We start from the raw sequence: 27,179 nt of genomic DNA on the forward strand, positions 1-27,179 counted from the left end.
ATTCAGGGCAAGGACACTTACATCACAGGAGGCGTTCTTTGAAAATGACACAATGACAAAAGAGGTTCAATAAAGGTTACATAATCTTGAAGTTACACATTACCATGAATAATTAAGCCAAATTATGCAGTGCACTCTTTATAACAGGGATCTTTAATCTTATCAGTATCAAGCCTTAAACATCACATTTCAAAGTAGGTGAAGGGAGAAATTAAAAACAAATTTTTTTAATTGGTAAGATTTTATTTTAACCTATTTTTTATTATTTTTTGCATAATTTATTCTTTATTTATTTTTCCATTGTTTGCTGTACAATATATAATAATGTTATTTAATTAACAATTATTTTGTTGGTTTTTTCACTTTCTTAACAATTTCTGTCATAAAGCACATCAACAGTTCAAAGTGTACGACTTGTTAAATGATTTTTATTGTTCATTTTATTTAGTCTGTGATTGTGTTCCAGTGCTATATTAGAGCTGTCAGTCAACAGTGCTTGGTTTACCCTTTATCCTAATCCTGTGGGTAGTCATTACAAAGCAATAGAAACAACTGTAAAAAGTGTTGTAACAATTCATTCAGATATTTTTATTTAGAGGAAGTGGAAAGATACCATGCATGCTCTGCACTTACAGTTCTCTCCAGTCTCATTAAATAAATAATATTCGTCATATGTTTAATTCGTTAAATTATAGTTTATATTATTTACAGCGGGGGGCACCGTGGCTTAGTGGTTAGCACGTTCGCCACACACCTCCAGGGTTGGGGGTTCGATTCCCGCCTCTGCCTTGTGTGTGTGTAGTTTGCATGTTCTCCCCGTGCCTCGGGGGTTTCCTCCGGGTACTCCGGTTTCCTCCCCTGGTCCAAAGACATGCATGGTAGGTTGATTGGCATCTCTGGAAAATTGTCCGTAGTGTGTGATTGTGTGAGTGAATGAGAGTGTGTGTGTGCCCTGTGATGGGTTGGCACTCCGTCCAGGGTGTATCCTGCCTTGATGCCCGTTAACGCCTGAGATAGGCACAGGCTCCCCGTGACCCGAGGTAGTTCGAATAAGCGGTAGAAAATGAATGAATGAATGAATGAATTATTTACAGCTTAACACTAAAATGATCAGGTGTGGGATAGTAGGATAGAGGTTGTGCATTTCAAGAATTGTCCTCTATTTCTGTGACACTGCTATTTACATACACCACTTAGCCATTAAAAAGGCTGAGAGCTAACTGACAGAGGAAAAATTGTGATGGCTAGACAACTGGGTCAGAGCACCTCCAAAACAGCAGGTCTTGTGGGGCGTTCCCCGGATGCAGTGATTAGTAATTATCAATAATCTTAGACTGGCAATATGGCCCAACTAAATTGGTGAAAATGTTAACACTGTCTGTGATATAAAGTTGTCAGAACACAGTTTATTATCGCTTGCTGTGTATAAGGCTGGGTAGCTGCAAACTGGTTAGACTAGAGTGTCCATACTTATCCCAGCACCTACCATAGGCACATATATCAGAACTGGACCATGGAAAAAGATGGCCTATACTGATATATGAATCATTTTTTTTTTACTTGTGGACTACCAGATGCATGTGTGCTGCTTACCTGGGGAAAAGATTGATCCAGGATGCAGTAGGGAAAGAAGGCAAGCAAACAAATACAGTGTGCTGCACTGGGTAATGTTTTGCTGGGAAACTTTGGGATCTGAATTCATGTAGATGTTACTTTGTCATCTACCATGTGCCTAAACATTGTTACATCTCATGTACAGCCCTTCTTGCCAATGTTATTCCCTAATGGCAGTGGTGATTTGAGCAGGATAATGCACCCTGCCACAATGCAAGAATGGTTTAAAAAACATGACAAAGAGTTTAAGGTGTTGACTTGGCCTTAGATAATCATTCATCTGTGGGATGTACTGGACAAAAAAGTCCTATCTATGGAGGCTCCATTTCAAAACTACACAATTTAAATGATCTACTGCTAATGTCTTGGTGACAGATACCACAGCACCTCCAGACACCTCCATAGGTCGTGTGGAATCCATGCAATATTAGGCTGGTGGATTAATGTTATGGCTGATCAGTGTATACAGTGGTGTTGGCCCCTTCCTGATTTTTTATTTTAGGCCTGATTACTGCCACACCTGTTCACAATCAAGAAATCACTTAAGACCTAATTGACAAAGTGAAGTAGACCAAACGATCCTCAAAAGCTACACGTCATGACGAGATCCAAAGAAATTCAGGAACAAATAAGAAAGAAAGTAATTGAGATCTATCAGTCTGAAAAAGGTTTTAAAGCTATTTCTAAAGCATTGGGACTCCAGCAAACCACAGTGTAGCCAAATAAGGCCTCCATTGCCTCAGTTAAGGTCAGTGTTCATGACTTCACCATAAGAAAGAGACTGGGCAAAAATGGCCTGCATGGCAGAGTTCTAAGACAAAAACCACTGCTTAGCAAAAAGAACAAAAATGCTTGTCTCAGATTTGCCAGAAAACATCTTGATGATTCCCAAGACTTCTGGGAAAATACTCTGTGGGCTGACGAGACAAAAGTTGAACTTTTTGGAAGGTGTGTGTCCCATTACATCTGTCATAAAAGTAACACTGCATTTCAGAAAAGAACATCATAAAAACAGTAAAATATGGTGGTGGTAGTGTGATGGTCTGGGGCTGTTTTGCTGCTTCAGGACCTGGAAGACGCTGTGATAAATGGAACCTTGAATTCTGCTGTCTACCAAAAATACTGAAGGACAATGTGCGGTCATCTGTTTGTGACCTCAAGCTGAAGTGAACTTGGGTTCTGCAGCAGGACAATGATCCAAAACACACCGGCAAGTCCTCCTCTGAATGGCTAAAGAAAAACAAAATGAAGACATTGGAGTGGCCTAGTCAAAGTCCTGACCTGAATCCTATTGAGATGCTGTGGCATGACCTTAAAAAGTAGGTTCATGCTCGAAAACCTTCCAATGTGGCTGAATTACAACAATTCTGAAAAGACGAATGGACTGAAAATTCCTCCACAGCGCTGTAACAGACTCCTTGCAAGTTTTTACTAAATTAATAGTAAAAGCTTGATTGCAGTTCTTGCTGCTAAGGGTGGCTCAACCAGTTATTAGGTTTGGGGCAAACACTTTTTCACACAGGGCCATGTAGGTTTGGATTTTGTTTTCCCTTAATAATAAAAACCTTCATTTAAAAACTATATGTTGTGTTTACTTGTGTTATCTTTGACAAATATTTAAATTTGTTTGATGATCTGAAACATTAAAGTGTGACAAACATGCAAAAAAAAATAAAAAATCAGGAAGGGGGCCAACACTTTTTCACACCACTCTATATCGGGTGAATAAGAACTAGCATTTTGACTGTCGCCTAGTTATCATTTTAAACTGTTTCTTAACTTTATGGAATGGAGACACTTGTATGATAAGGAAATATATTAGAATGCATCTCAAAAAGCAATACAGTAGCTACCCATATATTTTAGTCAGCTTATTTAATGCAGCTACAAAACAGTTTCCCTGTTGCAAAATACTGCTTTGTTTGCTCCACCATGTTATCAGCAGCGCTACCATTAATGGGGTGGGTGTGGCTAACTTTAGTGCACCTGCAACTTCACAATCACATGATCAAAATACACACTAGGGAAAAGGTGAATGCCTTCTTCTAAGACCAAGCCACCATTAAAAATGTGTCAAAAGTCAAGCAAAAAAAATAGGCTGCAAAAATTTCCACAGCACATCATCAGTGAAGTCAGATCTGTTCTAGTGACACAAGCAGGGCCTTCACAACATTAGTCAGGTGGTTATATGTTATGGCTGATCTTTTATTTTAATGGTTATTTATAAAATATGTATATTTAAATTTTTGGTGGAAAAAAAATGTAGAGAAATGAAACTCAATCTTAGCAAAAATGAGACGTCCTCGCGCACTGGCCTCTTGTATGATATTTCATGTTAATGTCCTGTTAGTCCCTTGCTAGTAGGGACTAAGTGAAAGTTGCTATAATACTGCAGTAAAGTACTCAGTCAAATCCAGACTTTACCTTTACTCCAGTCCTGAAAGACAGTTCATCTGCAGTAGATCAGTGTTTGCAAGTACATAGCAGCATAATGACTCTGACCTGGAGAGTGTGTTTATTACAGGTTGCGGGCTGATTACCACTCAATATTTAAAAAAAAACACTTTCTCTTCAACCAAACTGGGCAAAGTTACCATATCCTTTGCATCTGTCTGAATTTGGTGTCCACTAAAGATCACTAACCACTCATTTATTTCTGTAAACTCTGCCACAGTTTAAACTGGCCTCTTGATTTCTGTTTAATGAGCTTGTTTTCTGTTTAATGAGCTGAGATTGCTAGTAGGGAATATGTGAGTATTGTTATAGTGCTGCACAAACACTGCCAGTCAAATCCAGACTTTACCTTTACTCCAGTCCTGAAAGACAGTTCACCTGCAATACCTTATGTAGACCAAAGTGTTCATGAGAACATGTAGCAGCATAATCATGAAATCACATGACTGATCTGCAGTGTGTGTTTAAGATAAGATAAGATAAGATAAGATATACCTTTATTCGTCTCACATTGAGGACTGTTACAATTTCTCTGTTTCAGCAGCAAAAATATATAAAAAGAATAAAGAATAAAGACATAATATAATATACGGTATATACAAAAAACAAAAATGTATAAAAATTACAAGCTTTATTGCAAGCTGTGCACTGACTGCAACTCAACACTACAAAAAAAACACACTTTCACGTCTACAGCACTGGCAAAGTTTACAAATCCTCTGCATCCATCTGGATTTGTTGTCTCCCAAAGATCACTCAGTCAATAAACCTGTATCCCTTCTTATAAAAACCTTAATTGTTGATTATGATTTACTCTTTGTTATATTTTACCCTAATAACATGGCACAAATTTGCCTGCAAACTAATTTGTATGTTTTCATTTTGATTTACTCACCTTTTAATTTTATTTTTCTTACTTTTTTTTCTATTCTTTTAATTGTTTTATTTCTGTAAACTCTGCCACAGTTTGAACTGGTCTCAATGTTTCGTGACTCTGATCTATAGTGTGTACTGATTACAGACTTCTTTTGATTTTGGCCTGAAAAAACAACACACCTGTTAACTATGATCATAAAACACCTTAGCTAGTAATCATTTAACTTGAAGTATCTGGGAATACATTTTGCACTGCATAATTATAGCTTAAATTATTGGTGTAGATGTTTAAAGATAAATTATAAAGATAATCTCCCAGATTATCTTTATAATTTATCTTTAAACATCTACACCAATAATTTAAGCTATAATTATTGCTCTGGGAGTATGGGGTCCGGAGCCCTCTGCTAAGGGCTGTCCGGTCCCTATATGGCCGGAGCAGGAGTTTGGTTCGCATTGCCGGCAGTAAGTCAGACTTGTTCCCGGTGCATGTTGGACTCCGGCAGGGCTGCCCTTTTTCACCGGTCCTGTTCATTATTTATATGGACAGGATTTCTAGGCGCAGTTGGGGGCCGGAGGGTGTCCGGTTTGGGGACCACGGGATTTCGTCTCTGCTTTTTGCAGATGATGTTGTCCTGTTGGCTTCCTCAAATCAGGACCTCCAGCGTGCACTGGGACGGTTTGCAGCCGAGTGTGAAGCGGCGGGGATGAGAATCAGCACCTCCAAGTCTGAGGCCATGGTTCTCAGCCGGAAAAGGGTGGCTTGTCCCCTTCAGGTTGGTGGAAAGCTCCTGCCTCAAGTGGAGGTGTTTAAGTATCTTGGGGTCTTGTTCACGAGTGAGGGAAGGATGGAGTGGGAGATCGACAGGCGGATCGGTGTATCTTCTGCAGTGATGCGGTCGATATACCGGTCTGTTGTGGTGAAGAAAGAGCTGAGCCGCAAGGCGAAGCTCTCTATTTACCAGTCGATCTACGTTCCTACCCTCACCTATGGTCATGAGCTTTGGGTCATGACCGAAAGGACAAGATCTCGGATACAGGCGGCCGAAATGAGTTTCCTCCGCAGGGTGGCTGGGCGCTCCCTTAGAGATAGGGTGAGGAGCTCGGTCACTCGGGAGGAGCTCAGTGTAGAGCCGCTGCTCCTCCACATCGAGAGGAGTCAGCTGAGGTGGCTCGGGCATCTGTTCCGGATGCCTCCTGGACGCCTCCCGGGGAGGTGTTCCGGGCATGTCCAACCGGGAGGAGGACCCGGGGAAGACCTAGGACACGCTGGAGGGACTATGTCTCTCGGCTGGCCTGGGAACGCCTCGGTATTCCCCCGGAGGAGCTGGAGGAAGTGTCTGGGGAGAGGGAAGTCTGGGTGTCCTTGCTTAGACTGCTGCCCCCGCGACCCGGCCCCGGATAAGCGGTAGAAGATGGATGGATATAAAGATAATGTGTGTATTGAATTAGATTTAAATTCATTGCTAATGATGCATAAGCACACTAAAGCTTTATTTTTTTGTCATTTTATGTGACATCCAGCTAGTGATTGGGAACACTGTAACTAAGGGGTTTATCTGTTGCTGTTATAGCAAAAAGAACAACTCAGTTTCAGTCCATTCTTAAGTAAATTTATTAAAAATATAAATAAAGAAAAAAGAAATGGCAATTAATACATATTAGTCAAGATTAATCAATGGTACAGTACATATGATCTTAATTCCCTTTTATCCATTAAACATTATTACCACTATATTCATCAGTTATAATCATAAAAAAAACCTGAGTGTCAGTGTTGACAATCAGCTTAAAGGTGAAAGCTATTATACCGTGCAAAAGTACAAATGAAAATAAATTAAAAACATAAAAAAAAGGTAAAAAATCTTTTGAAAAACCAAGTAATTTATACAATTAGACCTTTATGCCATACCAGTAGCGTGGATGGAGGATACACACAGTACACACACCCATCAACCCGGTCAAACATATGATATACGGTTCACTCAGCTATACCACAGAATGACTCACAACATTAGTCAAGATATTAGGAATGTAGCAGTCATAAGTGAGTGGACAGAAGAGGCTTGCACTATTGATACTCAAGTACCATATTTCATAAATCCTTTTTTTTTTTTAAAGAATGACAGAATCTTTAAAATGGACTGGCTCAATTCAGTAATTCAGATTTTTTGCCCAGAACTGAAAATAACTCATCATTGTATATTAAAAGAACCTTTGCAAATGTTGTACATGCATATAACACAGTAGTGTCACTTTTCCGTTAGAATTAATAGTGAACAGGATGACTAAGTACCATTCTTTATACAACATACAAAACATCTTACATATGCTATGTCAGTTTGATATTTAAATGTAAATATTTTGCCACCAGTCTGCACAGTCACAACACAGGTGGTGTTTTACTAGTAGTCTGATAAGAATTTAACACAGAGCTTTGACACCTGAAGCAGCAGCTGTTTTGCGTGTAGACTGAAGAGTGAAGGTACTTCATTCCATTATTTCAGTTCTTAGTATATTCTAATACATTTTGGGTCCTGTCACTACTACACTATATAGCTATATATATGGACATCACACCCATATGTGGGTCTTCCTTAAACTGTAGCCACAAAGTTTAAAGCACACAACTATCTAAAATGTCTTTATATTCTGTAGCATTAGGATTTCTCTTCACTGAAACAAAACAGATTCCAGCATGACAATGCCCCTGTATACAAAGCAAGGGTTGGAGTGGAGGAAATCAAATGGTCTCCACAGTTTCCTGACCTGAACACCTTTAGGATCAACTGGAACATTGTCCGCACACCAGGCCTCCTCAACTAACATCAGTACCAAACCTTACTAAAGCTCTAGTGGCTAAATGTTCCAGAATCTAGTAGAAAGCCTTCCCAGAAAAATGGAGGTTATTTCAACAGTAACTTTGGAAAGGGGATCAATGCATATAGGCAATCTGTAATGTATACAGTTCATTTTGTCTTCTGTAAACCATGGAGGCAAACAGGTTAAACTAATTCTTTGGAGGAGAGATTCCAGTGCAAATAAGTTATGTGATTAGGAACAGAACTGTGTGCGTAAGAATGGATTAGCAACAAGTTCAAATAGAAAAAAAACTTTAAAAAATACAGTTATGTATTGCCATATAGCTATGTGTGTTTGCTTTTAGAGATATGAATGCTGTGGTATTGTTTATAGATTTATTTTGATTCTTTAGGTGACTAGTTTTTGCAGGACAGCTTAAATATTACATACAGTCAAATGTAGGACTGAAGCAAAACAAAGATAAAAAAAACAACTATCACCAGATCTCCAACAGCTCCATCAATATGTAGACATTTACACATAATCCAGACCGTGATAGATGTAGAAGAACCTCAAAACACAAACACACATCTTGCGCACACACACACGCGCAGAGTTAAACACTACGCATGCTTAGTAGAGTCCTCAAAGCACTTCCAAAATCTGAGCTTAGTGGAGTACACTGCCAGTGCACCTGTGTGTGTTTTTTAAGGGGGTTTAAGGGGAAGAAAAAGATATTTTCAGAGACCTGAACATCTGGAGAAAAATTGTTCAGCCCAAGATGCACCACATAAAGGCCTTAAAAAAGGAAAACTACGGGAGTCTTCATCTCCCTTTCTATTAGTCTGATTTTCTCCTGCCTTCTGAACAGTGCTGGAACTGAGCAAAGCTCAGGAAAACTTGCTCCAGTGAGATCTGACTCACGCAATAGTCCTCAATGCAATATTTCTCTTTAGCTGCCTCAAGGATCCCAAAAACCTGGCAATGGCAAGAAGTGACAAAATTAGAACAAATTTGTACTAGTCATGGTGTCAAATAACAACCAACAGAAGGCAACATTATGGTTATGTGGAAATAACCATCAAATACATGTTAAGAAATAAGAACAGAGTGTACCTGAGCCCAGGTTAATGTTTTGTCAGTCAAGTGATAATGCACCATTCCCTGGTGTTCATCCTTGAGTAAGCTACCTGAGAACATAAAAGAGCAATAATCACAGTTGTTAATGTATACCAGTTCAGTTAGCCTCAGTTCAAACTCACAGAACAGACAGTGCATAGTTGTCTAAATTTGTTCTTTATTAACCATATAGTAAGTGTCAATGTGGGTGTCAAGACATTTGTAGTGTTGTCCAAACTCAGTGGAGAAATTACATTCCGGTATACATAAAGCCAACAACAACTTGTTAGTGGTGTTTTTGATATCAAAATTTCCTTTAACACTTATGTAGTTTTTGGTTTATTTTTGTTTGTTGTATCTTTGAAATCAGCAAATAGTTAATGAGTGAGTGAGTGAGTGAACAAGCGATTTCAGACATAGGGTATGTTTCAGACACATACCAGGGAAGGTGCTCTCAATGAAGTCTTTAAAGAGCTGAAGGTCCATCTCCTCTAAATCAGCCTCCATGTGAATTTTGGCTAACAGTGTGTATCCACTGCCAAATTTGCTCTTTAGATGCTGTGGGCTGCCCAGACACTTGAACTGCCCATTGACCATCACAGCCAGTCTAGTGCACAAAGCCTCACACTCCTCCATACTGCACACACAGAAGGTTATTGTAATATTCAGACATTTTGTCGTTTGTACTTAAAACTTTGTGCATCCAAACCAGTCACATGATACTTGTGCACAAAAACTGAAATGGTGTAAGAAACAAATGCAGATAACCATGTTATGATATCTATGATATCTTTTATAACTGTATCCAAAGTGGAAGCAAAGTTATACCTAAAGATCATACTAATTTATTTACTTTTAGAAAGTAAGAGTGTTTATTTGCATACCTTCACCATATTTTTACATAAAAACAGAGACAAACGAGAACAACTGTGAAGCCAAACGTCTCTGAGACCCTCTAGTGGCCGGCTGCAATACAGTTTTAAATGGTAGTGAATCGGTAGTGCCCCGAATATTTTTAGGTCTCCTATAAAACAGTCATGACTGTAGTCTCATGAACACACTCTAACAGTGACCTGAACTTTGGCCAGGTTGACTCAAGGATGAACACCAGGGAATGGTGCATTATCACTTGACTGACAAAACATTAACCTGGGCTCAGGTACATTCTGTTCTTATTTCTTAACACGTATTTGATGGTTATTTCCATCAAATCTCAGAGTATGGATTCCCCAACACCTTTGTTGTCGCATTTCTCAACTGTAGCAGCAGAAGAGATTTTACAGCTCATCCAGTCTTGTCTACCACCTGCCCATTGGATCCACTCCCTTCCACTATGCTCCAGACCATCTCGCAAGACCTTCTGCCCTTCATTTCCACTATCGTCAATAGATTCATAGCATCTGGTCAGGTACCAACTACTTTCAAGAGAGCAAGGGTTATTCCCATCCTAAAGAAACCTGCTCTGGATCCATCAGTAACTACAGACCGATATCACTTCTCTCGTTTCTTTCAAAAATTCTCGAACGCATTGTCTATAATCAACTGTCTGTCTATCTCTCACAGAACAACCTCCAAGACCCCAACCAGTCTGGCTTTAAAACAGCTCATTCCACAGAGACAGCCCTTTTGATGTCTCTGAGAAACTACATGCTGCTAGATCAGCCAAACTGTCATCCGTCCTTATCCTCCTTGACCTTTCAGCAGCGTTTGATACGGTCAACCACAAGATTCTCAGGAGTCCATTCTCAGGTTTGCTTCCTACCTGGAAGGACGCTCATATCAGGTAACATGGAGGGGAGTGACATCTGCTCCACACAGACTCTCCACTGGTGTCCCACAGGGCTCAGTACTTGGTCCTCTTCTTTTCTCCCTGTATACTCACTCTCTTGGGGAAGTTATTTCCTCACATGGGTTCTCTTACCACTGCTATGCTGATGATACACAACTTATCTTCTCTTTCCCACCCTCAGATAACACAGCTTCTGACCGGATCTCAGCATGTCTGGCAGAAATTTCATCATGGATGACTGCTCATCAGTTAAAGCTCAATCCTAGCAAAACTGAACTGCTGTTCATCCCAGGTGATTCATCCCCAGGTCATGATCTTGCTATATCCTTGCACAATGATCTGATCTCCCCTTCAGCCACAGCTCGCAACCTTGGGGTAACCATGGACAATTAACTGTCTTTTTCCTCTCATGTTGCTAATGTGACTCGCTCATGTCGGTTTCTGCTCTACATCATTAGAAGGATTCGGCCATTTCTGTCAACACAGGCTGCTCAGGTACTTGTTCAGTCTCTTGTCATTTCTAGACTGGATTACTGCAATGCACTGCTGGCAGGTCTACCTATGAACGCAATCCGTCCTCTGCAAATGATCCAAAATGCAGCTGCCCGGCTTGTTTTCAACCTGCCAAAGTTCTCGCATACCACCCCGCTGCTGCGATCCCTCCACTGGCTTCCGGTAGCTGCACGCATCAGATTCAAAACACTGATGCTGGCCTACAAAGCCAAAAATGGACCAGCTCCCTCTTACCTCAAAGCCCTCATCACTCCTCGCACTGCACCTCGCATCCTCCGATCTACCAGCACTGCTCGACTGGAACCACCATCTCTCAGGGTAAGAGGCAAGTATACTACAAGACTCTTCTCTGTACTGACACCAAGGTGGTGGAATGAACTTCCCCTAGAGGTCTGGACAGCTGAGTCACTGGCTATTTTCAAGCGGCGGTTGAAGACCTACTTATTCAGGAAACACTTCAACTAGCACTTCTTTCCTTATCTTTTGCATTTTTTTTTGCAAAAAAAAAAAAAACACCTTTGACATCTTTTCATTGTAACTCTGAACAAATGTTTTAAACTCATGGTATCTTAAGTATGTAACTTAGTGATCCAGCATTAATGTAGTCAATGTTAGAGATTTAAGCACTTATGTACGTCGCTCTGGATAAGGGCGTCTGCCAAATGCTGTAAATGTAAACAGTTCTGTAGCATAACCACATCCTTTTCTGCTGTAAACTATTCAAACAGACCCTCAGTTAGTGTTTATTTGCAGTTTCTCCTCAAATATTGCACATTTTAATGCCTAAACTACAGTCTCTTCTAGATATACTGGAAAGCAAGGCCAGTTCTGTCTTTTATTTATTTATTTATTTTGCTTTAGGATGAAGACATTTTAAACTTAACTCTACATCACTTTACAAATGTCTTAACTGATATGCAAAAGAACTTATCCTTTGGGAATGTGCTTTACCTAAAGAATTATTTATTTAAATCTTCTGTAATGCAATAAACAACACAACTCTTTAGTGGCTTTGGTGAGGTTTAGTTTACACTTAAGTGCTAAAGCAAAAATATTTGTGTACACTGAGGAATTTACCTGTGTGAGGTGATGATGATGGCTTTGCCAGATTCTCTGGTGCGTGTGACTGCATCCCAAAGTAAGCGTCTAGCCACCGGATCCATGCCAGTGGACGGCTCATCGAGGAAGATGACAGGCGGCCCACCGATCAGAGCCATACCTGCACTCAACTTCCTCTTGTTGCCCCCACTGAATGACAGAAATCGTGCAGAAAGAAGTTCACACAGAAAATTACATGATGACCTCATAAAGCAGCTCACTGTTTTTATACTGAACTAACGCTGTCCACACTTTGTAAACAATTTCCTGAATGAAAAGTAATTTCTAGCTTATGTCAAATCTCACTATAGTCTTTACAGATACTGTGTGTTACATTTTTACAGTGACACTGTATTTATGCATATAGTGCTCTGATCACACACACACGCACGCACGCACACATCTGTACCTGTAACTTCGAACCATTTTGTCAGCATGTGGCTCCAGGAGCAACGAGCGGAGCACATTCTCTACACATGCAAACACATATTTTTCTGGGATTCCTCTGAGCCTTGCATACATGCTGAGAGTCTCACGGCCAGTCATGTGATCCAGCACAGCATCAAACTGAGGACAGTAGCCAATTCGCTGCTGTACCTGCAGGATATACATGGCAGAGATACAACAAATATAGAATAATTATGCATCCTTTACAATAAATATACTTTTGTAAGACACAGCTAATCAAAAATGTTCACTTTAAAAATAATCTTCTAGAATAACTTTTTAGATTAGAAATGCACTAAAATTTTCTGTCAATGTCTGACCTTCTTCACATCATGGAGAATACTATAGCCATCGATGAAGGCATCCCCTGCAGTCACAGTCTCATCTCCAGTCAGCATTTTAAATGTAGTTGTCTTTCCAGCCCCATTAAATCCTAGAAGTCCAAAGCATTCACCCTTCCCCACAGCCAGGGACAAGCGGTCCACTGCCAGCAGAGACTGACTTCCTGGGTATACCTATTCACACAGCAATGGACCTTCTTGTAATAGCTGACAATGGAAATGCAACTAATGTCACTAAAAACTCCCTTACTCTTTAACTCCCTGGCAGTGTGTTTTGGATCATTAACTTTTTGCATACAAATTAACTGATTAATTTGGATGCAGTTCTCTCTAAAATCAGAGAAAATATTGCTGTAATCTGAAATAATTCTGCTGCTACCATCATTAGTTATACTGAATCATCAATAATGTTTAGTGAGCCTGGTCCAGAAGCAGCTATGCAAGCCCAAGCCATAACACTACCTCCACCATGCTTCACAGCTTTTATGTTTAGGATCATGTTTTTGCATTTTTCTTTACAGATCTCATTGTTTTTCTTGGCCAACCTGTTCAGTGTCTGTTGCTCAGTACACCAGTGGTTTGATTCTTTTTCAGGTCATTCTATTTTTGCAATGCCTCAGATTGATTTTCCTTCTTTACTCAGCTACAGGTGGCTTGCTTTCCTCACATAAACAGCTCTCTGATTATTATGTTGGCTAATCCTTTTTAACAGCTATTTATTATTTAAACAATCAAACTAACCAGACAGACTAGGGGAACAAGATACACTTGGTAGTCATATGATCAAATATTTTTGGAAATTATGTGGTTTCTGTAGTTTAACAAACACACATCTAAATATAATTAATTCTCATATTTATCATATATATTCAAAACGTGTGAATTGAACTTGCTTGCCAATAATTCTGTTGGTCAATTCTTACACTAGATTGAAGATGATGGTGATGAAGAAGGCTACTTAATATCCGATTATTGATCCAACACTGTAGTCAAGGATTCTCAAAATCTCCTTCACCTACAGGCCCTGGGAAAGTCCTATTGTAGTGATGTAAGACTCCTGGCCCTATAGTAATGCTCATAAATTACTATTACAAAAGAAAGAGTGCAGTTTAATAATTACCTTAGTAAGTTCTTGCAGAATGAGAGGACTGCCAACCATGGACTCCACCACAGGCTGGCATTCTAAAACCCTCTTTCTCTCATCGGCTACATCTCTATCCTCAGGCTGAAAGGCTTCTTCTCCAACTTGCATGCCCTGGACACAAAAATATATGTACGTTTATCTATGTACCAATAAATTCTACATCTGCATATTAAGGCTAAATTTCTTCTCTCTCACACCTTCTTGCATCTCCGGCAGAGGTTGAAGAGTGTGTTGATGCACCGGAGCTCAATGATGAAAAGAAGGACAAGGAAAACCACACCCTGGAGGGACATGGCCACCAGGTATGAGCCCACTCCGGGTTCATCCATAGAGAAGTAGTTCAGCTGATAGGTGATGTCTGTAGAAAACCAGACATCAACTTATGATTTATGAATTCAAATGGCATGAATAATTACTATTATTTTACTTCTGGATACAGAATTTGCTATTATTATTAATATCATTATTATTTACACACTAAAAAGGATTCAGACATGAACTTTATTTCCATTTCTTTGTACATGTACATAACATTATGCATCAAATCATCAAAAGATTGTATTCCCAGACAACAGATAAGGAAACTTATCCAGTTCTACAATTATGTCTGAAATCACAGAATTTTATTTCTTTCATGATCCAATTAGCCAACAATGAGGCAGTAGCTCCCTGTGATACCTGTGATTATAACTATGGTATAGGTGTTGGTTGAATGAAACAGAATAGCATGGTAGTACCAAAACCACAAAGTAAATTGTCCTTCTGTCCTTGTCCTTGCTTGATAAGAGAGGTCAGAGAAGAATGGGTTTGGGTGATTCAAGTGGTCATGAAGCATTATAATAATTCATAATTCTCTTTACAACTGCAATGAGCAGAAAAGCATCTCAGAATAAAAAACCTGGCCTTTTTCTTGTTCAGTTGTCCAATTTGGGTGAGCCCATGATTCTTGTTCTTGGCTGAGAGGAGTAGAAGCTGATGTAAGTTTGATGTGTTTGGTATTATAAGATGCTTCAGTTCATCACTGTTGTAAAGAGTGCTTATTTGAGTTATAGACTTCCTGTCAGCTAAAAACACTTTGTGCTCTATGAACGCTGTGAAACTGTCTGGATTTCAGGGATCCTAAATACTCAAACCACCCCATCAAACCACAGTTAAAGTTACAAAGATCACATTCTTCAACATTCTGAAAATTAAATTAAGCTCTTGACCGGTATCTGCATGATTTTTTTGCATTGCACTGCTGCCACATGATTGGCTGAGTAGATGTATGCATGGCTGTGCTTCCTAATAAAATGGAGGTGTATGAGTGTATATGATAATATTTAACTTAATGTAAATTTAGATTCAAAATTTAAATTATAGTAAACAGCATGTCCCCGGTCAAAATGAAAAGATTCTAAAGATAATTAAATGAAAGTATACAAATATAAATGTGGCTTAGGATACTGCTTAGATATATGTGACACCTTTTGCTAAAAATAAACAAACACACTCAAAAATATATATGTTAACGTGTTTATTAGAGCATTAATGGAATATTCACTAAATAATAATAATAATAATAATAATAATAATAATAATAGAGTCATATTCACTAAATAATTCTGAAATAAAACTTACTGTATAAATGGCAGATTTCTTTGGTGAGGAAGCTGGTGGTACAGAAGCTGATGGTCTCATAATTTTGGTAGAATTGGCTAAAAGACATGCCCAAGCAGTAGTTTGGGAATAGCAGAAATACTTTATCCATTAGACGTGAAAGATTCTGCAGATGCAACTCTAGAAATAGTAGGAGAACCAGGACAATTTGGTTATAGATACTTATGTTTTTCTTGTCTATATTATAATAAGTTTGTCATAAAAATCTGTCTTTCATCCCATCTTTCATCCCTTATTAACACCATAAGCCTGTTTGAAGAGTTCCTAATGTTCTTAGCAACTGGGCAAATGGGTATAAAATCTCTTACCAGGGATGGTCATGATGGTGACAGCAAGGAACGTAGCTGTGCCGCTGATTATGTTGAAGATGGTGAGGCGTGTGAAAGCAGTGGCAGCACTCGTGAAAAGGAAGCTGAGCAAGTACATGAGAGGAATCACAGCCCAGCCATAGAGCAGCAACAAAAGCAGCACATCCACCAGGTGTTTTTTCGTTACAAAGGCCTTCACCCCAAATACAGAAAACACCACCTAAACCACAGAGAGTGAACATAAAAAAAAATGAATGATTGTAATTTTCAAAATACTCGAAAAATTATTGCGTTCCTAATCATAAAAGTATACACCAATGTACTAATAAAAGACCATCTGCCAAATATCGGCCCTCTGCATGCTGCCAAAACAACTCCAACGCCCTGAGGCATAGACACCTCCAGACTGCTGGTCTTTCTAAGTGGTGTGGTAACTGGCACTAAGACATTAGCAGCAGGTGGATTGAAAGTTGTCTTGTGGATCTGCTTGGCTTGGACTTCTTGTTCCAACACATCCTACAGATGCTCGATTTTCTTGTTGCACAGCTAAGATTTGGAGAAGTTTCTTGCCAAGGCAACATGTTTGTCATGTTCCTTAAATTGTTTCAGAATAATGTATGCAAGGTGACAGGGTGTGATCATACTAAAAGAGGGCACTACCATGAGGGAAAACCACTGCTATGAAAGACTGTACCTGGTCCACAACGATGTTGAGGTAAATGACACAGTGGTGTGAAAAAGTGTTGGCCCCCTTCCTGATTTAAAAATGCAGGTTTTTATTATTAAGGGAGAAGTGGCCGAGAAGTGTAAAACAAATTAACAAATCCGAAAACAAATTAACAAATCCGAAAACAAATTAACAAATCCGAAAACAAATTAACAAATCCGAAAACACATTAACAAATCCGAAAACAAATTAATAAATCCGAAAACACATTAACAAATCCGAAAACACATTAACAAATCCGAAACTTATTGATCATTGGACAAGACACCGGTCACTCAAGATATACAGGTATGGAATCTTATGTGTAATGTGTAAATTTCTCTGTTTAAATATAAGAAAATAACAGAATTAAGCAACAGTAATCCATTCCATCCATCCATTCCAACTTTTCCCTGCGGCAGATTGTTGAACTTCATGTATACCTTGAGTGACAGGTGTCTTGTCCAATCACAAACTATACCAACCGCTTCCGGGTTGTCTGAATTCGGATTTGTTAATGTGTTTTCTTGTTAATGTGTTTTCTGATTTGTTAATGTGTTTTCTGATTTGTTAATGTGTTTTCTGATTTGTTAATGTGTTTCGTGCACCGATTCAGACAACCCGGAAGAGGTAGGTATAGTTTGTGAATGGAAACTTACCGATCATTGGACAAGACACCTGTCATTAAAGATATACAGGTGAATGAAAGGTGTCTTGTCCAATGATAGGTAAGTTTCCATTCTCAAACTATACCTACCGCTTCCGGGTTGTCTGACTTGTTGTTGTGTTTTCGGATTTGTTAATTTGTTTTCAGATTTGTTAATTTGTTTTGCACTTCTCGGCCACCGTACCACACTCAGGCCTGATTACTGCCACACCTGTTCACAATCAAGAAATCACTTAAGACCTGACTGACAAAGTGACCAAAAGTAGACTCAAAAGATTCTCAAAAGCTACAAAGCATACCAAGATCTGAAGAAATTCAGGAACAAATGAGAAAGAAAGTAATTGAGATCTATCAGTCTAGAAAAGGTTATAAAGCCATTTCTAAAGCTTTGGGACTCCAGCGAACCACATTGAGAGCCATTATCCATAAATGAAAAAATCCATAAATTTATTTATCCATTTATTTATCCATAAATAAGCGAAATCATGGAACAATGGTGATCCTTCCCAACAGTGGCCGGCCGCCCAAAATTTCCCCAAGAGCGCGGCGACGACTCATCCAAAATGTCACAAAAGACCACAACAACATCCAAAGAACTGCAGGCCTTTACTTGCCTCAGTTAAGGTCAGTGTTCATGACTTCACCATAAGAGACTGGGCAAAAATGACCTGCATGGCAGAGTTCCAAGACAAAAACCACTGCTGAGCAAAAAGAACAACAAGGCTCATCTCAGATTTGCCAGAAAACATCTTAATGATCTGCAAGACTTTTGGGAAAATACTCTGTGGACTGACGAGACAAAAGTTTAACTTTTTGTAAGGTGTGTGTCCCATTACATCTGGCATAAAAGTAATACAGCATTTCAGAAAAGAACATCATACCAACAGTAAAATATGGTGCTGGTAGTGTGATGGTCTGGGGCTGTTTTGCTGCTTCAGGACCTGGAAGACGCTGTGATAAATGGAACCATGAATTCTGCTGTCTACCAAAAAATCCTGAAGGTCACCTGTTCGTGACCTCAAGCTGAAACGAACTTGGGTTCTGCAGCAGGACAATGATCCAAAACACACCAGCAAGCACACCTCTGAATGGCTGAAGAAAAACAAAATGACTTATTGCAAGTTATCGCAAATGCTTGATTGCAGTTCTTGCTGCTAACGGTGGATCAACCATTTATTAGGTTTAGGGGCAAACACTTTTTCACACAGAGCCATGAAGGATTGGATTTTGTTTTGTCTTTATAAAAACCTTCATTTAAAAACAGTTGTTTACTTGTTATCTTTGAATATTTAAATTTGCTTGATGATCTGAAACATTAAAGTGTGACAAACATGCAAAAACTATTTTTAAAAATAAGGAAAGGGGCCAACGCACCACTGTGTAAAAAACATCAGCGTGTATTGTCAAAGTTGCTCAGGTCTTCACACCTGCCCATTTCTCCTGCATCCCAAATGTGAACGACAAATCCAGAGTGCTACAATTTAATTATATACCAGACTTTCACGTTCTCTGCTGATACAAGATTATAATTATTTCCTTCATCTTCAATGAACCATTTTGGTTCATCAATGTACATATGTTTTTTGAACAAACCTTGCATCAGTTTGCATATTAGATTATTTGACAGTACATTGTGCATTAACATCTGAACCATGTTCATACACCATGAGCACAAGTAAATAACATTTGCATAGCACTTTTTGCATAATGTCTGTTGTGAGTAGCAGCATTATATGGTATATACATGGCCTCATACATCAGCGCTACTCCATCACTGTGACTCTAGTGAGAACATCCTGACTGAACTTCTGAAGAAAAAGACTCTGGCTCATTGCACTTTGGGTTGTGCTATGATTGGTCTGCACTGACTAGAGTGACCCATCAGATCAAGGATACCTCACATTTACCTTCAGCAAATTCAAATATGGCAGCCACATCAGAAGGCATATATAGTCAGATCCATAAATATTTGGATATTCACAAATTTATATTTAATTTAGTTGTATTTGAATTAAAATTAAATACTGTATATAATAATGTATAAGTGCACACTTTCGCATCAGACTGAGGTGAATGTTGTGGGAATTACAGCATTTTTTATACGTGGTCTCTCCCTTTTTCAGAAGATATAAGGCAACACTGACCAGCATTAGAAGACAAGGCAGCGCAAAGTTGATCAAGTCCCACAGTAAGGCAGAGAACCAGAAGTTGGAGAGGTAGACACCGCTGACCCTCTGTACATGCTTGGACTTCACAGAGCGCTCAATCACCAGGAGCAGGGCAAAGGTGCTGGCCAAGGATGCCATTCCATACATCAGGTTAATAGCTATGGCAAAGCCAGTTTGACCCCTGAGCAAAAGAACCAAGGAAACAAAAGAAATAAAAAAAAAAAATAAAAAAAAAAAGTAAATTTATGCAGCCATGTATAAAAACTGCATTTCCAAAACTGCAAGCATATGCTGTTTTCAGCAATTACAGACACACTTTAGCTGAGAGTGGTTAACAAATGTAACATTCAAATTAACTAAATAAAGCATAAAGTTAGTTCCATTGCCTCTAGCACCTGTGTCTGCTGTCATGCTTAGCTAAATGTGTTAAACTGTATTGTTTGTAAATGTAAAATTCTTCTATACTGGGATACACTCAGACTCACTCTGAGAGCTGGCTCTGGGCTGTTTCAGAAATGTTGCGGGGCATGGGTTTGTTTCCTGTCTGGATGGAAGCATTTGGGCCAGCCAAGAGCCTGTAGAGTGCATTATCCACCATCATGAGTGCAGTAGCCGGTGTGTGGTAGCCTTGGTTGTTGAAGTAGCCAGTGATTTCAGCAAACTTGTTAGTTCGACCACTAAAAGCAGCACCCACCACACAGCGCTCATTGAAGGCTCCTCCTTCCCTTATGGCATTGTTTAATACATACTCTGTGAAGTCTGCAATGATAGAATACACTGATTCAACCATTATGATTCCCCTTTAATTTTTGCTTACTGCATTCCATTCAAAAAGGGTCACAATGTTTACCCCAATTCAAAGCCATTACCAGTTAGATTGGTCACTGGTGAGGCACTCTGTGCAGCAAGCTGGGCAGCATAGGCTTCAGCAAGTGCTGTAACCAGAGGTCCAGCATTAGAATCCAGGGCAATGGGCACAGAGGTGGGGCCATACCGGTTAAGTGCTAGGAGAAGTTCTGGGGTTTTGTGTTGCCTAGGGAGTGTTTGGGCCACAACAAGGGCAACTGCTGTGAAGATAAGTGGCACTAAAAACTGTGCCACCATCACCTTCCAGTTCCGCCAGCTATACAGAGCCCTCTTTAGAAACATGGCGTAGAACTGCTGCATGTAGAGCTTAGCCTAGTGTGTAGCAGTTTTGGTTACAAAGAGAAAGGAAAGAGAGGTCATCCATAATATACACTGTACTAATAAAATATTCATTTCAAACAATGATCAACATGAGATTTATGAAGTTCTACATTATATAGGACAAAAAATACATATTTAGATACAGAATCTTTCTAGGATGACCCTTAGACAGACTGACCCCTGTGTTGAGTTTGATGTTGGAGCAGTCTTCTGAGATCAATGTGCCACTATCGGTGAAGTCTGTTACATCAGTCATGCCGCTGATACTGCTAGTATCGTCAACTGTCCAGTCATGTGACCTGCGCTCATGCTGGTACTGCAGAGCTGGAAGCTGAATGGCCTGAATGTCTAGACTGGAGTCCACCAGCTTCCCAACCCTGTCCATGTACAAACACACAGATATAAAAGAAACAGGTCATATTCACGTACAAGTGTTCCAGATGTAGCTGTAACTATGTAGGCTGTGACACTTAACTATGCGGAAAGCATTCTGTATAGAAGAAAATCTGAACTATAATGAAGAGGGGGGAAAAACATTGTTAAACAGGTGGACATGCTCAGATGGATGTGGCTACAAGAAGAGGAGGGTAACAGAGTGACAGAAAGGTTTCTGAGCACGTTGCAATCAGCCACAAGATTTTCCATCAATTGAAGTTTATAGGAAACCATAACAATCAGTCTTTCTTCTAGACCCCTTATAGAGCCACATGGTCACTTCCTATTGAGACAGTAATGATGATCCATTGAAAGCTTTACAATAGAATGAAAAGAGGAATGGAACAGAATAGATGGGGCATGGGCAGATAAATAAGATTTGGTCTCTTGGTTTTTTTTCAGTCCTCTGAGATTGACCCTGACATAGGCTTGAAAAATCAGACATGCTTTTTGATGTGCTTTTTTGATGACTTAAAAAAAAATCATAAATGATGGATATTGCCTTTCAACCAAATTTACTGAGCAATACTAGCCATCCTGCTAAGGAAACTTGGTTAAACATCAAAGCATCTTAATAACATATGAAGAACTACCAAATCTTGAGCAAATCCTTTCACTGGTGCAACAATATAGCATATGGTTATGATGTAATATTGATTTGCCTAATCCAGGTACCTAAGAAAAACTTCCTCCATGGTGGTAACAGAAGCACCATAGCTCGCGATGCCCAACTCCTCTCTGTTCATTTCCAGCTCAGCAAACAGAAGCTCGAACCTGCAAAGATGCACAAAAGCTTCATTGACTGGACACATACATTAATTCCACCTACAGTGGAACAGTATAGATTTTATTCCGTTTTTGTTAGTTATTTGAATAACATTTACATAATACACACTGTCAGAAAGCAACCTTAAAGAAATTTGCAGGCATCAAATTCAAAATCAGTAAATATTTGAAAATTGAAATTGAAAATTGCAAACAGAAGTACAGCACCATGCAGATCTGATCAGAAAGAAGAAATCAATGTAAATATACTATAAAAATGGAGTACAGCAGCTTATCATCTTGTGTTATACTCACAATTCATGTACTAACACAGTGAATGTCCAAAGACAAGGGACTATCAAGACATTTATGCAGCCATGTATAATTGTTATAACAACATTTGCCCAATATAATGATCAGAACCCAAGTGGCTGAAGCAAGAGAAAGAGAAGGAATTATTGATTTTGGGATAAATGAAGAGAAGTTTAGTACATGAGAAGGAGATGGGAATCACATCAGGGAACTCCATTATAGACAGATCGATGGCTATATTTTCCCTCTCTGGCCCTGAAACCGCTTAAATTTAACCAGGAGAAGTAGCAGTCTGGGTAAGGGTTGTGTCCTCTTGAAGGTTAGCCAGATTAAGGTTGAAAATTGTTGTTTTTCTTTGCAGCTTTACGTGGGTTTATGTTATTATGCAAGTTATTATGCTATAACAATTATATAGCTCTTGCTGATTATAGTTATTGCAAAACATGCAATTGCTTCTAAGAGAATCAATATATATTTTCTTAAAGATATTTGGCTGCATAAACTGTAGGTACATTGTCAAATACAGGAATACCTGTACACCTAGACATTTATAGTGTTATTCTATCAGCCAAATCATGTGGCAGCAGCACAATCAACAAATATACATAAACAAATCATGCAGCTTTATACATACAACTTTGTTATACACATGTACATTTCCTTTTGTCATTTATAGTCAGTAGACCTTATTTACATGAAATAAAACAATATGTCTGATAGAGATGAGCCGGATACTCTGCTGAAACGAGTATCTGGTACGGATAAAGCACTTCTGCCGAGTACGAGTATTATACGAGTAATACGAGTCAATATCTGTGCTCGGATTGAATGAAAATCATCATTGGGTAGCTGATTGTGTCAGCGTTCTGTGATAGGCTAGTCACAGCGCCCCTCCCCTACACACATGCAAATGTATTGTGTTGCTGTGTCTCGCTCTGCTCACTCACAGTCACACACAGAACAGCTCTCTGTCTCTCCCTCAGTCACTCAGGTTCGCGGGTCTTTTCCGTTAACGTTTAGGGTTTCTTCAGCTTTTTACTTCGGGTTGTAACGTTAATAATACGTACTTACTAACCAGTAGAGTTCTGGTAAACGTGGGTTCGTTCAGACGTGGTTTTTAAACTTTTTTAAACTTTCAGCTGTCTCTAACCAGTAACCAGACACTGAGTTTCTGACACGTTTTTGCTGTATTTCATAAAAACATAAAGGTAGTAAGCTAGTGTTATAAATATTACAAATGAATTATTACCGGTTAAAGCCCCGCCCATTTCAAGGCAACTTACCGGTTCAAGCCCCGCCTACTTCCGGGTTAGGCCCCACCCACTCCGAGTACAGATACAGATACAGATAATTCATATGGTTAACAGATACGGATACAGATACAGATAATGCTGTACTCGCTCATCCCTAATGTCTGATATAAAAATATTTGAAAACGTAAAATTTGACAACAGGAGAGTGGTTAATTGTGGCTATGGTTATTGGTGCCAGATGGGCTGGTTTGAGTATTTCAGAAACTGCTTCTCTCCTGTGAATCACACACAACAGTCTAGACTTGCACAGAATGGTGCAAAAAAATTCCTGTGAGCAGCAAGTCTGACTGCTTAAACATCTTGTTGATGAGCGCGATCAGAGGAGAATGACCTAACTGGATTGAGCTGACAAAAAGTCTATAGTAACTCAAGTAATCACAGTAATTACAACCATGGTGAGCAGAAAAGCATCTCAGAACATACAATATACACATTTCAGTCGATTGTTGTTCTGCACAATACTTTACAAAACCTCATGAAACTGCTGCTACAGTACTAACGTGTTCATTCCAGTATTTCTGCACACGTAATATTGATTGAACATAAGATATTTACACTGGTCTGCACTGTTTTTGCTGTTTTTGTGTATTGTCTTTTGTGAAATGTCTTGTATATTTTGTTTGCACTGTCTTTTGTCCTGCACTGTCTTTTTTGTCTTTTGTCTTGCTCTGTTTGCACAGATGCACTTTATGTGGCAAGTGCTACTTACTAAGTCCTTAGCTCTGTCTTTGTTTTATGTAGCACCATGGTCCTGGAGAAATGTTGTCTCATTTCACCATGTACTGCGTCAGATATATATGGTTGAATTGACAATAAAAGCTTCTTGACTTGACTTGATTTGACTTGATATACATCAAAGGCATATAGAGGTGGATGGATTACAACTTCAGATGGCCATATCAGGTTCCACTTCTGTCTTTCCACAACCACGGACTTTATCTGCCTTCTGTCCACTAACCCCAAGAAGGATTATTGTTCTGCTCCTTGGCTTTCAGATGTGTTGCGCTACAATTGAAGAAAGCTAAGATCATCCGAGAGAGCGTGGAAGAAATCACAACTTCTAGCAGATCTTGACTCTTACTGTACACTCCTGGCCAAGTTCTCTTCAGACATGACTTCTGCCAAGACTTCCTTCTACAAGGGAAAGCTTGAAAGCTTCGGCAAAAGCTCCACAACATCTCTTCTCTACACAACCCCCCTGGCTCCACCTGCTTCATCCTCCCTGACTGCAGAAGAGTTCTTTTTACCACGAAACGATCGAAAAAATCTGCAAGGATCTTCACTTCTGCCCCAACTGCACCTACATCTCACAATCAGGATTCCCCTACTCCTTCGTTGTCGCATTTCTCAACCGTAGCAGCAGAAGAGATTCTACAACCCATCCCATCTTGCTATCCTACCCCCTGCCCATTGGATCCACTCCCTTCCACTATGCTCCAGACCATCTCGCAAGACCTTCTTCCCTTCATCACCACAATCAGCAATGGCTCTCCAACATCTGGTCGTGTATCAACTACCTTCAAGAGAGCAAGGGTTACCTCAACTAACTACAGACTGGCATCACTTCTCTCTTTTCTATCAAAAATTCTTGAAGATATTGTCTATAACTGTCTGTCCATCTCTCACAGAGCAACCTTCAAGATCCCAACCAGTCTGGCTTTAACCTCCTGAGACCCGTATGCTACTGTTGTGTACATTACAATTTCTACTGACTGTTTCTCTTAATTCATAGCTGATAACTATAAATTTAATCAGTGTTTTCAAGGAAGCAAAAGAATTATACCCAACAGTCCTCATATAAGGTTGGTACAATAAATATATATAGACAATGAAGTGTGAGAAAATGTTATGTCCTCATATGAGGACATTCGGGTCTCAAGAGGTTAAAGCAGCACATTCGACAGAGACAGCCATTTTGGATGTCTCCGAGAAACTACATGCTGCTAGATCAGCCAAGCTGTCATCTGGCCTCAACCTCCTCGACCTTTCAGCAGCATTTGCTAGGGCCAACCACAAGACAAGACTTGGCCACCCTCAGGAGTCTTATAATTTGTGGATCAGCATGGGAATGGTTTGCTTCCTACATGAAAGGTCGCTCATATCAGGTAACAAGGAGGGAAGTGATATCTGCTCCACACAGACTCTCCACTGGTGTCCCACAGGGCTCAGTACTTGGCCCTCTTCTTTTCTCCCTGTATATTTACTCTCTTGGTAAAGTTATTTCCTCACACTGGTTCTCTTACCACTGCTATGCTGATGATACACAACTTATCTTCTCTTTACCACCCTCAGATACCACAGCTTCTATTCGGATCTCAGCATGTCTGGCATTGTGGATGAAGGCTCATCAGTTAAAGCTCAATCCTAACAAAACTGAACTGCTGATCATCCCAGGTGATCTATCCCCAGGTCATGATCTTGCAATATCCCTGCATAACAATCTGATCTCCCCTTCAGTCACAGCTCGCAACCTTGGGGTAACTATGGACACTCAACTGTCCTTTTCTTCGCATATTGCTAGTGTGACACACTCATGTCGGTTCCTTTTCTACAGCATTAGAAGGATTCTGCCATTTTTGTTCATACAGGCTGCTCAGGTATTTGTTCATTCTCTTGTCATCTCAACCTGGACTACTGTAACTCAGCTGGCAGGTCTACCTATGAACGCAATTCATCCTCTGCGAACGATCCAAAATGTAGCTCCACAACTCGTATTCAACCTGCCGAATTTCTCACATATCAGCCCACTGCTGCGATCCCTCCACTGGTTTCCGGTAGCTGCACGCATCAGATTAAAAACACTGACGCTTGAAGACAAAGCCAAAAATGAACCAGCTCTCTCTTGCCTCAAAGCCCTCATCACTCCTTGCACTGCACCTCTCACCCTCAGAGCTACCAGCACTGCTCGACTGCTCCCACCATCTCTCAGGGTAAGAGGTATACAACAAGACGCTTTTCTGTTCTGGAACCGAGAAGAATAATATGGGTTACTATATTCTTCCTGGCAGCTCAAACCAATCTGGCCATTTGCTTTTAACCTATCTTGTAAATAAGGCATTTCCACCCACAGAACTGCTGCTCACCTTTTTTGCACTATAAATGGGTCATTTTCCAGAAATTCCCAATAGATCTGTAGTTTCTACAATATTCAACTATTCCAGTAATAGAGATCACACTTTTCTCCATTCTAATGTTTGACTGCATGCATTGTGCTGCTGCCACATGATTGGTTGATGCTGTTCTATGTATTTGCAAACAAAATTAATGCAAAATTGTATGCAAACCATGGACCATAAACAATGATATGGTCATTGTATAACCATATAATATGGTTATACAAGTTATATTTAAAATTTTTAAATCAGATCAACTGATTAGGTCACAGTACATTATTTTTTTATTTTGATGATTAATTTCTTATTTTTTTTAAAAATTAATGTTTCTTCACTAAAACATTTTAC

At 39.5% G+C, this 27,179-nt stretch overlaps 1 protein-coding gene across 1 annotated transcript in view; it reads right to left on the reverse strand.

Moving 5' to 3' along the window:
• Nucleotides 1-6,541: 6,541 nt before the first annotated feature.
• abca3b (ATP-binding cassette, sub-family A (ABC1), member 3b) overlaps nucleotides 6,542-27,179 on the reverse strand; it is a 43,094-nt gene continuing 22,456 nt past the window's right edge. Inside the window, exons 17-31 of the mRNA XM_060892995.1 lie at nucleotides 22,004-22,102; nucleotides 21,072-21,270; nucleotides 20,575-20,884; nucleotides 20,191-20,464; nucleotides 19,682-19,886; nucleotides 16,165-16,384; nucleotides 15,818-15,976; nucleotides 14,395-14,555; nucleotides 14,174-14,308; nucleotides 13,033-13,227; nucleotides 12,675-12,862; nucleotides 12,245-12,415; nucleotides 9,306-9,502; nucleotides 8,863-8,936; nucleotides 6,542-8,724 (exon numbers count right to left, since the gene is read on the reverse strand). Of these exons, the coding sequence (XP_060748978.1) occupies nucleotides 8,587-8,724; nucleotides 8,863-8,936; nucleotides 9,306-9,502; nucleotides 12,245-12,415; nucleotides 12,675-12,862; nucleotides 13,033-13,227; nucleotides 14,174-14,308; nucleotides 14,395-14,555; nucleotides 15,818-15,976; nucleotides 16,165-16,384; nucleotides 19,682-19,886; nucleotides 20,191-20,464; nucleotides 20,575-20,884; nucleotides 21,072-21,270; nucleotides 22,004-22,102 (2,725 nt within the window). The 3' untranslated portion in view covers nucleotides 6,542-8,586. The remainder of the gene's footprint in view (nucleotides 8,725-8,862; nucleotides 8,937-9,305; nucleotides 9,503-12,244; nucleotides 12,416-12,674; nucleotides 12,863-13,032; nucleotides 13,228-14,173; nucleotides 14,309-14,394; nucleotides 14,556-15,817; nucleotides 15,977-16,164; nucleotides 16,385-19,681; nucleotides 19,887-20,190; nucleotides 20,465-20,574; nucleotides 20,885-21,071; nucleotides 21,271-22,003; nucleotides 22,103-27,179) is intronic.

Source organism: Tachysurus vachellii, chromosome 18 (assembly GCF_030014155.1).
Source record: "Tachysurus vachellii isolate PV-2020 chromosome 18, HZAU_Pvac_v1, whole genome shotgun sequence".
NCBI classification, from domain to species: domain Eukaryota; kingdom Metazoa; phylum Chordata; class Actinopteri; order Siluriformes; family Bagridae; genus Tachysurus; species Tachysurus vachellii.